The 13,045-nt window shown below is 51.0% G+C and overlaps 1 protein-coding gene across 4 annotated transcripts in view; it reads left to right on the top strand.

The window, feature by feature from the left end:
- Arfgap3 (ARF GTPase activating protein 3) overlaps positions 1-10,438 on the top strand; it is a 46,226-nt gene extending 35,788 nt beyond the window's left edge. For 2 of the 4 annotated variants that reach the window (XM_087558782.1, XM_087558781.1), the window contains exons 12-16: positions 1,876-2,007; positions 3,110-3,233; positions 4,081-4,171; positions 6,687-6,808; positions 9,398-10,438. In XM_087558782.1, coding sequence (XP_087414908.1) covers positions 1,876-2,007; positions 3,110-3,233; positions 4,081-4,171; positions 6,687-6,808; positions 9,398-9,415 — 487 coding nt within the window. In that variant the 3' untranslated portion in view covers positions 9,416-10,438. 4 annotated transcript variants of the gene reach the window in all.
- The last annotated feature ends 2,607 nt before the right edge of the window (positions 10,439-13,045 follow it).

Genomic DNA, 13,045 nt, shown 5'->3' with positions numbered 1-13,045 from the left:
ACAAATGAAATGCATCTCATGCAGGAGAAGTTCAAGCTTGAGGTTGGACCAGGAAACCACACATCGGACCCTCTCACACTTGGTTTCAATGAGGGCTGGACTGGGGGCCGAGGAACCTTGGCTCTCCCACCTGTTGGAGACTTGCCTACTCCTTAGTAATCCTGTGGAGGGTGCTGTAGACAGAGGCAGAGTCACTTTCATGGAGAGCCAGTTCTGTGCTCAGATAGCAGGGCAGGTGAGAGAAAGGGTTCTGGGTAAGGTCTCCTGCTGAGTGGGACATTTCCCAGCCCCACAGCCTCAGGTCATGGAGGAACTCATGTGGGGCCATGGAGCCCTCAGAAACTCCTGGACTCAAATCAGAACGGTCAGTTTCAAAGACTTAAAGGCCTCTGTGCCAGGGACCAGCCTGAAACCTGGGGGCAAATGATGTTCAGACATAGAATAGAGAAACTTTGATGCTGTGTGCATGGCGAGCTGGGCTGAAAGACACTGGACTGACTTCCTGCGCAGGGCCCTAAACCATGATACTGTGTTCAGGCTCAACCTTTATACATGCCTTGCAGACTCTAGAAACCTCTCTCTTCCTTGGCTCAATCAGAAAGGTCAGCCACAAAGGCCGCTGAACCAGGGACAAATTTCAGTTTGAAACCTGGGGATAAATGGTGTTTACATGTAGAGCAGAGAGTTGTTGGTGCCGTGTGGATGGTGAGCTGTGAGCTGTGGGTTGTCTAGGGACAGAATCATCCCTCTAGTTCCCTTGATGACCACAGTGACATAGCGGGGTTGAATGAGGTGCTTTGGCACCAGAGGTAAAGTGAACTCACTCTGAAAGCCAGCATGTTGGTGCCACAGAGTGCTTTTACTGCTTCCAAATTATTCATCAGCCATTAGAACTTGCATATTGTGAATTATGGAAGAGTGCTATTTCTATAAAGCAGGGGACATATCCTTGCGTGAGTTCCATTATTTGCAGACTGGAAATGATGTATTATTACAGCGGTGCATTCAGAATAATGAAGGGACTGCCTTGCTGAGCCCCACAGAGTCCAACTGGCTTTTGGTGGGGTTGTGACTGACGACAGGACAGTGTGCTGTTAGGGGACTTGACAGGAGCTGCAGGGGTGTCTTCAGAGGGGAGGAAGGTGCAGTGTGAGGGCCAGCATGAAGGAAAAGCTCATGGGGAAGTAGGAGCCAGAAATCAAAGCCCATGCTGGGTGGAGGTCAGTGATGGGGAGAGCTGCTGAGTCCTGGCATGAGACGGATGCCTGGCAGACTGGCTGGCATAGTGTTGCCTGTGAGTGACTAGGTATCCCCCACAGGGTTCCAGAGCAGAGAGTTCTTTCGAGTGAATGAGGAGTAGGGAAGACCCCATGTGTGGACTGCTCAGAGCACCCATGCAGGTGGCATTTTCTTTTGCGATTTAAAGATAGCCCAGTGCTCTCCAGTCCAGATGCATTTTTTGACTCAGGTAGATGAAGAATGCCCTGCCCTGAGGTGGTGCTGATCTCTCGACACTAAGCTCTAGAGTTTCACTGTTGACAGAAACCCCAATATCTTGATTCCTACCTGTCTAGTGCTGACACCTCCCCATGTGCTTTTGAAGGACCACCCAACCAACCTCTTCTCAGCTGTGCTGTAGGACATCGAAACTGTCCAGGGGGATAGAAGTCTCAGCAGCCTGAGGCTGCAGCAGACGAAAGGCCGCACCTCTTCCCTGAAGCTCTTGGGTGGTTGGCTGCAACCCAGCTGCTGGGAAGACCTTAAAAGGAAGTCTCCTGTCAGCTCATGTTCATTGGCCATCCTGGTGTCCCTTAGAGACCCAGTAGGACAGCATCCACAAGTACTCCGTAATCACTGCTCCTCCCTTTCCAGCAGGTACTTTGACGACCCCATGGAGCTAAGAAGCAGCCACTTTTCTAGCTGGGATGACAGTGCCGACTCCTACTGGAAGAAAGACAGCAGCAGAGACCCTGAGCCTGCCACGAAAAGCACCGGCTCTTCAGACAGGTGGGGGCTGCAGGCTGGGGAGCCGGTGCCTCCGTCATAGGACCAGTGGGTGATACCTGTGTCATGGTGTCCTGTGCTCCTTTAGGAAGTGGCTGTGTCAGAAGCACCTGTGGCTGTTAGAAAGCAGGCGTGAGGGCCAGTTCCCTGGGGATTCTCAGTCCATGGGTCAGAGACCTGTCTCATGGATGGGTCGCCTTCCTCATTTGAAGACTATTTGCAAACCATAAATCCCCTTTCCTAGGCGACAGGTCTGCAGTCTGGTCTGTTTCTGGGCATATATGTATATATACATGTGTGAACGGAGGTTCTGTTTGTGGAGAGCCTGGTGACATATGTATGGGTATATGTATACTTGCATATGTATATGTGATGCTAGGAATATGGGGGGTCATGTGCACATGTGTATGTGGGGGCGGCTGATATCTATGGGCCAGAGGGCATGGTGGATTAAACCCAGCACCTGAAGCATACTTGGCAAGCACACAGTACTGCACTATACCTGTGCCCTTTTTAATTTAATTTTATGTTTTACTTGGAGGCAATGTTTCACTGAGTTACCCAGGCCAGCCTCAGAATTGACATCCTCCTGCCTCTGCCTCAGATTACAGCTCATGCCACCATATCTGAACTATGCAGTTCTCATAATTCTGACTAACACATGGTCATGTAATGACATCATCAACAAGGCACAGGACATTCTGTGGCCCCCAGGTTCCTTGCTCTGTCTTCAGCTACAGGCCCCTGCCAGTTTGTTTTTTGATCACCTCATGTAGGAAGACACTGTGTGGACTGGTCATCGAGTAACTGCCTTTGCCATCTGGCTCTGAACTCTGTCACCTGACTGCAGAGACTCAGGTTGGGGTGGCCTCCTCAGCTCACCTGTTAATGACAGGAGGCCATCATTTAGCGTCCACACAAGGAACTTTACACATGTAACCTGAGGTCAGCCCATAACTAGGATGTCCTGTTAGCCCATGCAGTTTATACACTGTGTGATGTCCTTGTGCCCTCACACAGCCTAGAGTTTTCTAACAGAGCTGAGATGCAGGCTCCATACAAGTGGGTTCGCTTCACCACAGCTTGGTGTTTTTTTTCACTGTAGGCCCAGTTCTCGCCGGAAGCCAGAATACGAGCCCGTTGGCAATACAGATGAAGCCCAGAAGAAGTTTGGCAATGTCAAGGCCATTTCCTCGGACATGTACTTTGGCATACAATCCCAGACAGATGTAAGGGCTCAGAGAATTCCTATAGGAACCCTGAGAACCAGGAAGGAAGCTTAGCTGTGGGGACCTTGTGAGGACAGGCTGCTGAGAGAGAAGGGACCTGGCCAGACACAGGACTGGAGCCCAGGCCTGCCTGAGGCACCTGAGACACTGAGGAGTCAGGGACCCATCTCATTGCTGTCCTGCCTCTCTAGGGCGAAGACATCAGCTGGTAGCTTTTGAGTAAATCTAGGAGGGTTTTTTTTTTATCAGCAATTGCTTTTAATCAGTTTAACCACAGTTAAATGAAGCCTGGATATGTTTGTGGGCAGATGCTGCATCGTCCAGCTGTCCCCTGTCTCAGAAAGTCTGGCTAAACTGAAGCCAAGCTCTTGAAAAAGCACTTGCCTAACACACTCAAAGCCCAGGGGTCCAACCTCAGTACCCCGCCCCACACACACACACACAAAGCCTTGAAGCCATTCAAATTGATGTGCTAAGTGGTGTGGACATTCTTGGTTTTTTTTTTTTGTTTTTTTTTTTTTTTTGTTCTTTTTTTTCTGAGCTGGGGACCGAACCCAGGGCCTTGTGCTTCCTAGGTAAGCGCTCTACCACTGAGCTAAATCCCCAGCCCGGTGTGGACATTCTTAAGGAGTAGCTGGAAGCAGTGTGTGAGCTCTGGCTGCCCTTCACACTGATCACATCGGCAGTCATGTGGGATGCTGCCCCACCCACTGGTCACCTCCATCATTGCAAAACCTATCTCCAGGCCCTGGCTTGGGGTGATGGGAGGTGGAGAGCCAAGGGAACAAACTCATTCCCATCTCTCCAGCAGTTCTTGGAGTCTGACTCTGTGTCTCTTTCTACCTAGTTTGAAACCCGGGCACGGCTGGAGAGGCTCTCCACCAGCTCCTCCATTAGCTCTGCAGATCTTTTCGATGAGCAGAGGAAGCAGACCACAGGTGAGGGGCTCATGGGGCTCCAGGGCATCCACAGCCCCAACACGTGCGTCCCTGCAGGACCTCTCCCTTCCCAAGATTCCGTGCCCCAACACCTTATGCCTGTGTGAACAATGAGAGCTGAGGTGTCCCCTGAGACCAAGTCGTGATGTTTAGGCCACAGCGCTCCAGTCATCTGGCCACTAAGTATCCAGAGCGTTGTTCATAGAGCAGGCAGGGGGTTCCTGTGACCTGTGAGATGCCAGCCACTGGCTGGCTAACCTCTGCCTCCAGCCTGTGGAGTAGTTGACCTGAGAATCCCAGGAGTCACCTCACAGGCCCTCAGCCCTCAGGGTGCACGGGTGGGAAGGAGTGAGCTTTCCTCCAGGAAAGACACACTGCAGCTTGGAAATGGGGAGGTGGAGAGGAACTGCCTAACTCCACTGCCCGGCTACAGCCCTCCCCAAGGTGTCTGGTCATCCCAGGGCTGGAGTCCAGCCATGGGCTCAGAGTAGGCCCTTCACTGCCCACACAGTGTATCTCCTGCATTTACCTGTGTACTCCCTATCCCGTGAAACCTGCATGAACCCCCACACAGCCCACCAGGTCACAGGGTGAGCATGAAATGACAACAGCCTTTGAGGTCATTTCAGGAAAAGAACCAAGAGAAAGAGGTCTCAGGAGCCAGCGTTGCAGGCTGAGTACTCCCTGCCTACTGGTTTGTGCACTTCACAACCAGACTGGCTTTGGTGAACAGGAGGCCTGAATGTATGTGTGTGTGTGTGTGTGTGTGTGTGTGTGTGTGTGTGTGTGTGTGTGTGTGTGTAGGTTAACCATCCTGATGGCCACACTGCCTCTCAGACATGTGGATTGGATGCAGCTTCAACAGAGAAGGAATAGGGTAGTGTCAACTGTCTAGAACTTTCTGTGTGGAGGTTTGGGCCTTAGATACAGTAGCACTGCCAGCTTCCAGCATGTGCTGGCAGAGAGGCTGGCAGAGTGGCAGAGTGGCTGGCAGGTAGGCAACAGTGTTCAGAGATACAGGTGGGCCAGCTGACTGGTCTGGTGCCTGACAGGGCTGGACTAGAGCCCTGGCTCCCCAGGCCCATCCTTCCTGACCTCAGCTGCAGGGGCTTCCTGAGCTCAGCTGCAGGGGCGGCTGTTCTTGGTCAGTCACTGCCCAGTGAAGCTGTAGCTAGAGCAGCCCTGCCTCCTGACTTCAGGCTGACCCTCAACTCACATCCTAGCCTTTTGTCAGGCTAGCTTCCTGCTGTGATGTGACCCGGGCATAAAGGCATTTAGCCTCCTCAAGCTCTCCCCTAAGAGTGCCTGCCCTGGCAGTGCTGGAGCCAGACAGGTCAGTCCCAAGACCAAGGTTGCTGAAGTCTCTGAATGCTTTTCTAATCAATTTCCTGAACATTATTGTTAAATACAAGAAAAGGAGAAAAGAAGAGAGCTCTTTGAAGCAAACACACCCTTCTGCCCCTCGCATTGTTACAGAGCTAGGGCCAGATCAGATTTCTTCCTGCCCCACCACAAAACAAAGTCCACTGAACTCTGATACTGGGTCCTTAGCAACTGCAGGTTTTGTGAGGTACTCCCTAGGGTGCCAGACCATCCCCTAACTATGGCTGGTAGTCTGCCTTGAGCAGAGCTTGCCCCTCTACTGAGCCCAGGTAGGTGGAACTGTTGTGGCTGGCTGGCTGAAACCCACCCTACTCCCATTGAGACATCTGCAGCCACCACCCTGAGCTGCTGGATGGCCTTACAGAGAGGACTGCTCATTGCTATCCTGGAACTCATTCTGTAGACCAGGCTGGCCCTGAGCCGCCTGCTAAGAACTCCTTACTTGGCATGCACTTCAGCAAAGAGCCTACGCTCGTGTTCAGAGCAAGTCTGTGGCCTCATCCGGTAGGGGTCAGATCAGGCAGACTGGGGTTCAAGGTCCATGTATGAGCTTCCTGGGAAGTAGATGCTTTGTGGGGTAGTGATTAGATATTGTGCATGGTACTCAGGGCTGGACCCTACTAGAGAAGGTTGATTGAGTGAGGAGCATGGAGAGCACCAAAGCCACCAGCACAGCAGGGCCAGGGATCATGTGAGCTGTGGACTGCCCTGTGTGGGAGGGATGGGGTGTGCAGGACCCCAGACGGCAGGCAGAGTAGGGAAAACTGAGACAGCCATGTTAGAAAAAGGCCCTGTCCCACTTTCCCGCTTATCCCTTGGGGCTTTTAGCATGTATGATTGTGGTGTGTGTGTGTGTGTGTGTGTGTGTGTGTGTGTGTGTGTGTGTGTGTGTGTGTGGAATCTTCCTCCTTCACTCTTCACTGGTTCTTTGAGGCAGTTCACATAGTCCCCCTTGCTGTGGTGGCTGAAGGAACTGTGTGTTGGGACCAGTACTTCCCACTGAGCCCTGCCCTACTGTAAGGTCCCTCTCTCTGGACACAGCAGATGCCTAGGAGGAGGGCAGAGAGCAGGGTGGGGTCACTGAGCTACACATGTCCTTAGAAGAGGTGCAAGCTGGCATTTCTGTGTACAGGAAACTACAACCTCTCGAACGTGCTGCCCAACGCCCCAGACATGGCACAGTTCAAGCAAGGTGTGCGCTCCGTTGCTGGAAAACTTTCCGTCTTTGCCAATGGGGTCATGACATCCATTCAGGTGAGTAAAACAAGGCTGGGGTTCCCAGGGGCCCTGGAGCTGCAGCTGTGAGTGGGGGCTGTGCTGCAGAATGGCCCAGGCTTCATGAAGGGCTGGAGCCATGGAGTATACTGTCACCCTGTCTGTCACACTGTCTGTCACACTGTCTGTGATCTCAGCCACTCGGGGCTGAGGCAGGTAGAGCCTGAGTTCAAGACTTGTCTGCGCTGAGATCCTGTTTTCTAAGTTCTTACTGGGATTCATATATTTCCCCGGATCTGGGTTTAGAATGGAGAATTATTTTTTTTAATGTAGATTCATTTGTCTTATTTTATAGATAAGAATGTTTTGCCTGTATCATGTACACATGTCTGCATGCCTGGCCTCAAGAAGGGATTAAGTCCCCAGAACTGTAGTTACAGATGGTTGTGAGCTGCCATGTGGGTGCTGGGAATCGAACCCAGGTCTCCTGTAAGAGCGGCAAATGCTCTAAACCACTGAGACATCCCCCAGCTCCATAGAAGATGTGGAAACCACCCACTATCTCCCTGTTCTGGGGTAACCTCTGTAGCGTTTTGCTATGTCTTGTTTTACTTCTTTCTATTTATTTTTTTTTAAAGATTTATTCATTTATTATATATAAGTACACTGCAGCTGTCCCCAGATACACCAGAAGAGGGCATCAGATCTCTCCACAGATGGTTGTGAGCCACCATGTGGCCGCCGGGAACCGAACCCACGACCTCTGGAAGAGCAGTCGGGTGCCCTCAACCACTGAGCCATCTCTCCAGCCCTCTATTTATTTTTTTGAGTCATGGTCTCTCTGTGTAGTCTTGGCTGACTGCTGATTACTATGTAGAGAGCCCCCTGCCTCTGCCTCTGCCTCTGCCTCTGCCTCTGCCTCCTGAGTGCTGTGATTAAAGGAGTGTGGTATCACACCCAGCATTTTGTTTTGAAACAGGGTCTCACTATGTATCCTAGCTGGCTTGGAACTGGCTTTGTACCCGGTTAACCCAGAACATGGAGCTCTTTGCCCTCCTGGATCCTGGGATTTCAAGGTGTACACCACCATTCCTGACTGCGTATATTTTTAACGGAAGAGGGAATTCTATTGCTGTATGACTGTATTTATTAGTGTACACTCATTGTACATGGTCCTGGTTACTGAAGGACATTTCATAGTGTACAGAATGGACCTGATGGGTATCTCCCCCACAGCTCTACCCTCCACCTCACCCCCTTATTCCCTAGAGAGTTCCTCTTCTGCTTTACACTGTATGCACACACATCGTTTACACTGTATGCACACACATCCTTTACACTGTATGCACACACATCCTTTACACTGTGTACACACACATCCTTTACACTGTGTACACACACATCCTTTACAGTGTATGCACACACATCCTTTACACTGTGTACACACACATCCTTTACACTGTATGCACACACATCGTTTACACTGTATGCACACACATCCTTTACACTGTGTACACACGCATCCTTTACACTGTGTACACACACATCGTTTACACTGTATGCACACACATCCTTTACACTGTGTATGCACACACATCCTTTACACTGTGTACACACACATCCTTTACACTGTATGCACACACATCCTTTACACTGTGTACACACACATCCTTTACACTATATGCACACACATCCTTTACACTGTATGCACACACATCCTTTACACTGTATGCACACACATCCTTTACACTGTATGCACACACATTCTTTACACTGTATGCACACACATCCTTTACACTGTGTACACACAATCCTTTTATGTATCTGTAGAAAATACTTGTCTTTCTGTGTTAAACTTAATTCAGCTCATATACAAGAAGGTGAAGGGGCATCCTGTTTATGACAAGGAGGCCGTCTCAGCTTGTGTAAACAGCTTGCTTCGGAATCTTCTTGGTTATGTGAAGTCATTTTAGAAGCATTCTATTAGGATGAAATGTGACCCTGAGGAGTTGACTGAGTTGACATTGCCACTTATGGGTCCACAGAGGCTTCTAGTCTACAGACCAACCCTGCTGTGGCCTTGATGGGAATGTGAGGGAGGAGAAAGCCTAAAACTGCAGAGGCTAGGGGCTCTCGTCCCTCTTCTCTTCTCCCTCCTTCCTCCCTCCAGTGGGCATTTCTTCAAGTCCTGCTGGCACCAGTGCCCTGCCAGGTAGTTTCTCTGTTTTGTGGGTGTGACCTTTCTGTATTTAGAGTCCTCCCAACTTGTGTCCCCATTTATAAGTGAAGAAGCAGAGGCAGAGGTTGAACCTCTGCTAGATGAGCAGGGACTTCAGACAGATCCCTTGATGCTCCCCTCACAGTGCTCCCTGGACCGCTCAGAACATGGCCCTCCAGGAGGGGGCAGCCCCTGCCTTGCAATCTAATCCCAAGCTGGCCTCCCACCCCCACTTCCCCTCCTGGCCATGAAGAGGCTGAGGCAGTGCTGGCACCACACAGCTGCTCTTCGTGCAGAGACGGTGGCCGCTGACAAGAGCCAGATGTCCCTCATCAACAGCGATTGCATGGCGTGTGCCTGGAGGAGACAGATGCAGTACTGGTAGTAAATGTTGGTCTGGTTCTCTTTAGGATCGCTACGGCTCGTAATCCTGGTACCAGGCTGTGTCCAACCTGGTAAAACTCCTCTTCAAATGGACGGGAGACCACATCTGGCTGTGCGGAAACCCCAGCTGCTTTGCGGGCCGGCTCTACACATGTGCGGGCAAGGCACCTGCACATTTCTGAGTTTGCGTGTTTCCTTTGAGACATCTCGTTTCTGTGTAGTGGGGCTTTGCTTTCATCTCTGGTTTAGGTTAGCTCCTTTGCTTTACCCTTGGGCAGCTTTAGTTCTAAGAACTGGAAGCCTGGCTTCTGGCTCCTCCACCTCAGACTGGGAGTCACCATCACCGGGACTCGTGATTATCCGTGGACTGTGGGCTCAGGGCTGCCAGTACCAGCTGGTGCTGGATGGGCTAGGGAAATAAAGCCACAACCGTGCTTCTCCCTGCAGAGGAGCAAAACAAGCAAAACAAAACAAACAGGACCAGAAGTGCCCAGCCCCTTGCTGACAGATTGCTTCCTGTGTGTGTCCCCACACAACAAGCTTTCAGACAACACACACGTAAAGCCATCTGTCACTCTGTAAATTATTTTGTACATTCTCTACTCTTAAGTGTTTCCCAGTCAGTTCCTTTAACAAACATGAGCTTCCATGATGCCAAAGGAGTTCACTGCCACCTGGGAACAGATAGGGTGTCGCCCTGTGAGAGGATGAACGAGGCCAGCTGAGGGCTCCCAAGTGCACTTAGACATCAGCAGTTCCAGGAGCACAAGCTGAGAAGGACGGCACTGTGGCATCAGGACGAGGCTCAGACCCGGGGAGAGGGTGATTATAATTGGGTAGTTTTGTTAATATTTTTTTATCTTGACCTTGATGTTCCAAAAGTTACAGGATAGATGTAAATCGATAAACTAATTTGGCTGTGTTTTAGACAGCACCAGAATATATTCAACGCAGTAAAATATATTTGAAATTTGATGAACCAAAAATGTGATTTCAGATGACTATTTTGTGACTCTTTCTTAAAAGGTCTGATTTGTAGACTTCTAAATACAGCGCACAGCACAGCAGACCGTGGTCTGTTTTGTCATTCCTCAAGAGCCTTTGTAACGACTCACTGGACACAGGCATTGGGTGACTGCCCCTCGCTGGTCACACTGTGTTACCTACAGGTGGGACTGAGAGATGCAGTGGGCGGGCGGGTGCCTCTGGGAGGGAAGGAGGCTTCTGTGACACAACTGGTAGACAGCCTTTCCCCGCACACTGGAGCCACAGCACATGGGATTTAGTGTAGGTTGGAATGACAGGATCAAGATATGCTGAAGGTGGATTTTCCCAGAAGCCTCCATTCCTGACATGCGGAGAAGGGGTGCTGTTGGTGTTACCCCTTTTCCCTTTTTTTGTTTCAGTGTTGGGCTGGGAGCCAGGGCCTTGAACACACCTTGAACGCTGTCATCTTTTGACAGGGATGCCCCAAGGACCAGCTGTTGTTCACTTTAGGAACACTCCTAGGGGACATCAAATACTAACAGCCCACAAGCTACTCAGTGGCAGACACAGATCTGTCCAAACCCCATCCCACAGTGAGCCCTGTGTGCATCCCCATGTAGCCTGTGAATTCTATCTTATCCCCAGGCAACTGGACCTCAGCCCCGACTTGCTCATCTGTGCCCAGGCATGGAGCTTTACTGGGCAGCTTCTGGGGTGTCTAAGTGTGGGGACACAGGGCTGAGTGCTGTGCAGCAGTCCACTAAGCCGATGACCAGCACTGCCGGTCCAGAGCCCCTGCTATCTGTGGGGGTGGGTCGTGCAGTGAGGCGATATGGCTCAGCCGTAGAGACCCTTAGGTTTCTACCATACCAACATTTCGTAAAGCTAGTTGGGTTTGGGGGAGTTCTTTGTTTGTTTTACTGTTATTTACTTTATGTGTGAGTGTTCTATCTGCATGTACACCTCCATGCCAGAAGAGGGCTTCAGATCCCGTTACAGACGGTTGTGAGTCACCATGTGGTTGCTGGGAATTGAACTCAGGACCTCTGGAAGAGCAGTCAGTGCTCTTAACCTCTGAGCCATCTCTCCAGCTCTTTAAAGCTAATTATTGTTGGCTGAATGAAACACACTTTGGATCTACTCTTTTCTAAAAAGATGAGGACAACTGAAGAGATGGCTCAGGGGTTAGAGCACAGATGCCTCTTCCAGAAGACCTGGATTCAGTTCCCATCACCCACCTGAGGGCTATAGCTCCAATAAGTCCAGCACCCTCTCTGGCTTCTGTGGGCACTGCATGCACATGGTATCCAGACATACATGTTGGCAAAACACACACAAACAGTAAAGAAAAGGAAGGAAAGAAAGGAAGGAAGGGAAGGAAGGGAAGGAAGGAAGGAAGAAAGAAAGAAAGAGAGAGAGAAAAGAAAGAAAGAAAGAATGTGGCCCAGCAACAGCACTTGCCTATCATGTTCAAAGTCAAGAATAGACAGAGGAAACCCATGGCAGGAGCTGCAGAGAACCCATCACAGATTGGGTCTCGGGCTGTGGGAGGCGTTTCTAAGAGTAGCCACTGTTGTGTAGGAAGCCCAGAGATCCAGGTAACTCCTCTTGGAGCCTTTGTGTGTCCAGAGAAGCCCTGGAGACAGGCTTTGGCAAGCAACATTTTCTCCAGAACTCTTAGTTAACACAGTGTCGCCGAGTAACCCTGGGAGGACTGGAGAGATGGCCCTGCTGGTAAGAGCACTTGCTGCTCTCGGAGGAGACCTGAGTTCTGTTCCCAGCCCTCACCTCACTCAGATGGCTGACAACCTGCAATTCCAGCCCCAAAGCACCGATGCCCCTTCTGCCTACAACATGTGTGTTTCACACACGCCTCACGCTTCCACCTCTGAGGCCAGCCAGCCTACAGAAGTTCAGAGACAGCCACAGCCATATGGTGAGATCCTGTCTCAAAGCAACACAAAGGGGCGAATGCCAGCCAGGAAGACTCCACTGAGATCCAAAGGGCCCCAGACATCACCACCCTGCACTAGGGTACTGTGCCTCCAGTTCTGGGGAATCTGAGGCCTCTTCCCTGGGGTAATGAAACCTAAGGGGCCCTGGGCAAGGCCCCCCTGTCCTCTGGAAGCTTGTGGAACACCTTACACATCCACTTTTCTCTATACGTAGTCTGCCAAGCTGCAGTCAACCTCTCTACCATCTCCGTCAAAGTCCCTGCAGTCATTCAAAGCCTGCCTGTGATCCCAGGCCACCAAGCCACCATGCTGCAGTCTCTCTAGCCCCTGCCATCTCTCTCCATCAACTCTCACTGTGGTCAGAACCTTCTAGGCCCTGCTGTGAGGCCCCTTGACCCTTCCACTCCCCAGCCAATTCCACACAGGCCTCCCAGCTTGTCTCTGACTTGAAACATAAGTGCCCTGGGGACAAGTTTGTCAGTCTGTCTTGTTATCGGGTAGCATTTTGGCAGCACATTGAAGATCCTGAGTCACTGCTCTGTTGGGAGGAGCCACAGGGATGATGGCAGACACTGAGGCTACGCTGGGGCGCTGGCACAGCTTTAGTCATTGTCATCCTCTCCTCAGGACACTCGTTCACCTTTGCTAACAGGCTTTCCCTGTCCCCCACCCCACTCCTGACATATGTCTCAGGGGAGCAGAGGTGACAGCCTTCAGTGGGGACATGTGGAT

Source organism: Rattus norvegicus, chromosome 7 (assembly GCF_021556685.1).
Source record: "Rattus norvegicus strain SHRSP/BbbUtx chromosome 7, alternate assembly SHRSP_T2T, whole genome shotgun sequence".
Classification (NCBI taxonomy): domain Eukaryota; kingdom Metazoa; phylum Chordata; class Mammalia; order Rodentia; family Muridae; genus Rattus; species Rattus norvegicus.
This window is presented reverse-complemented; position numbering and strand designations above follow the sequence as displayed.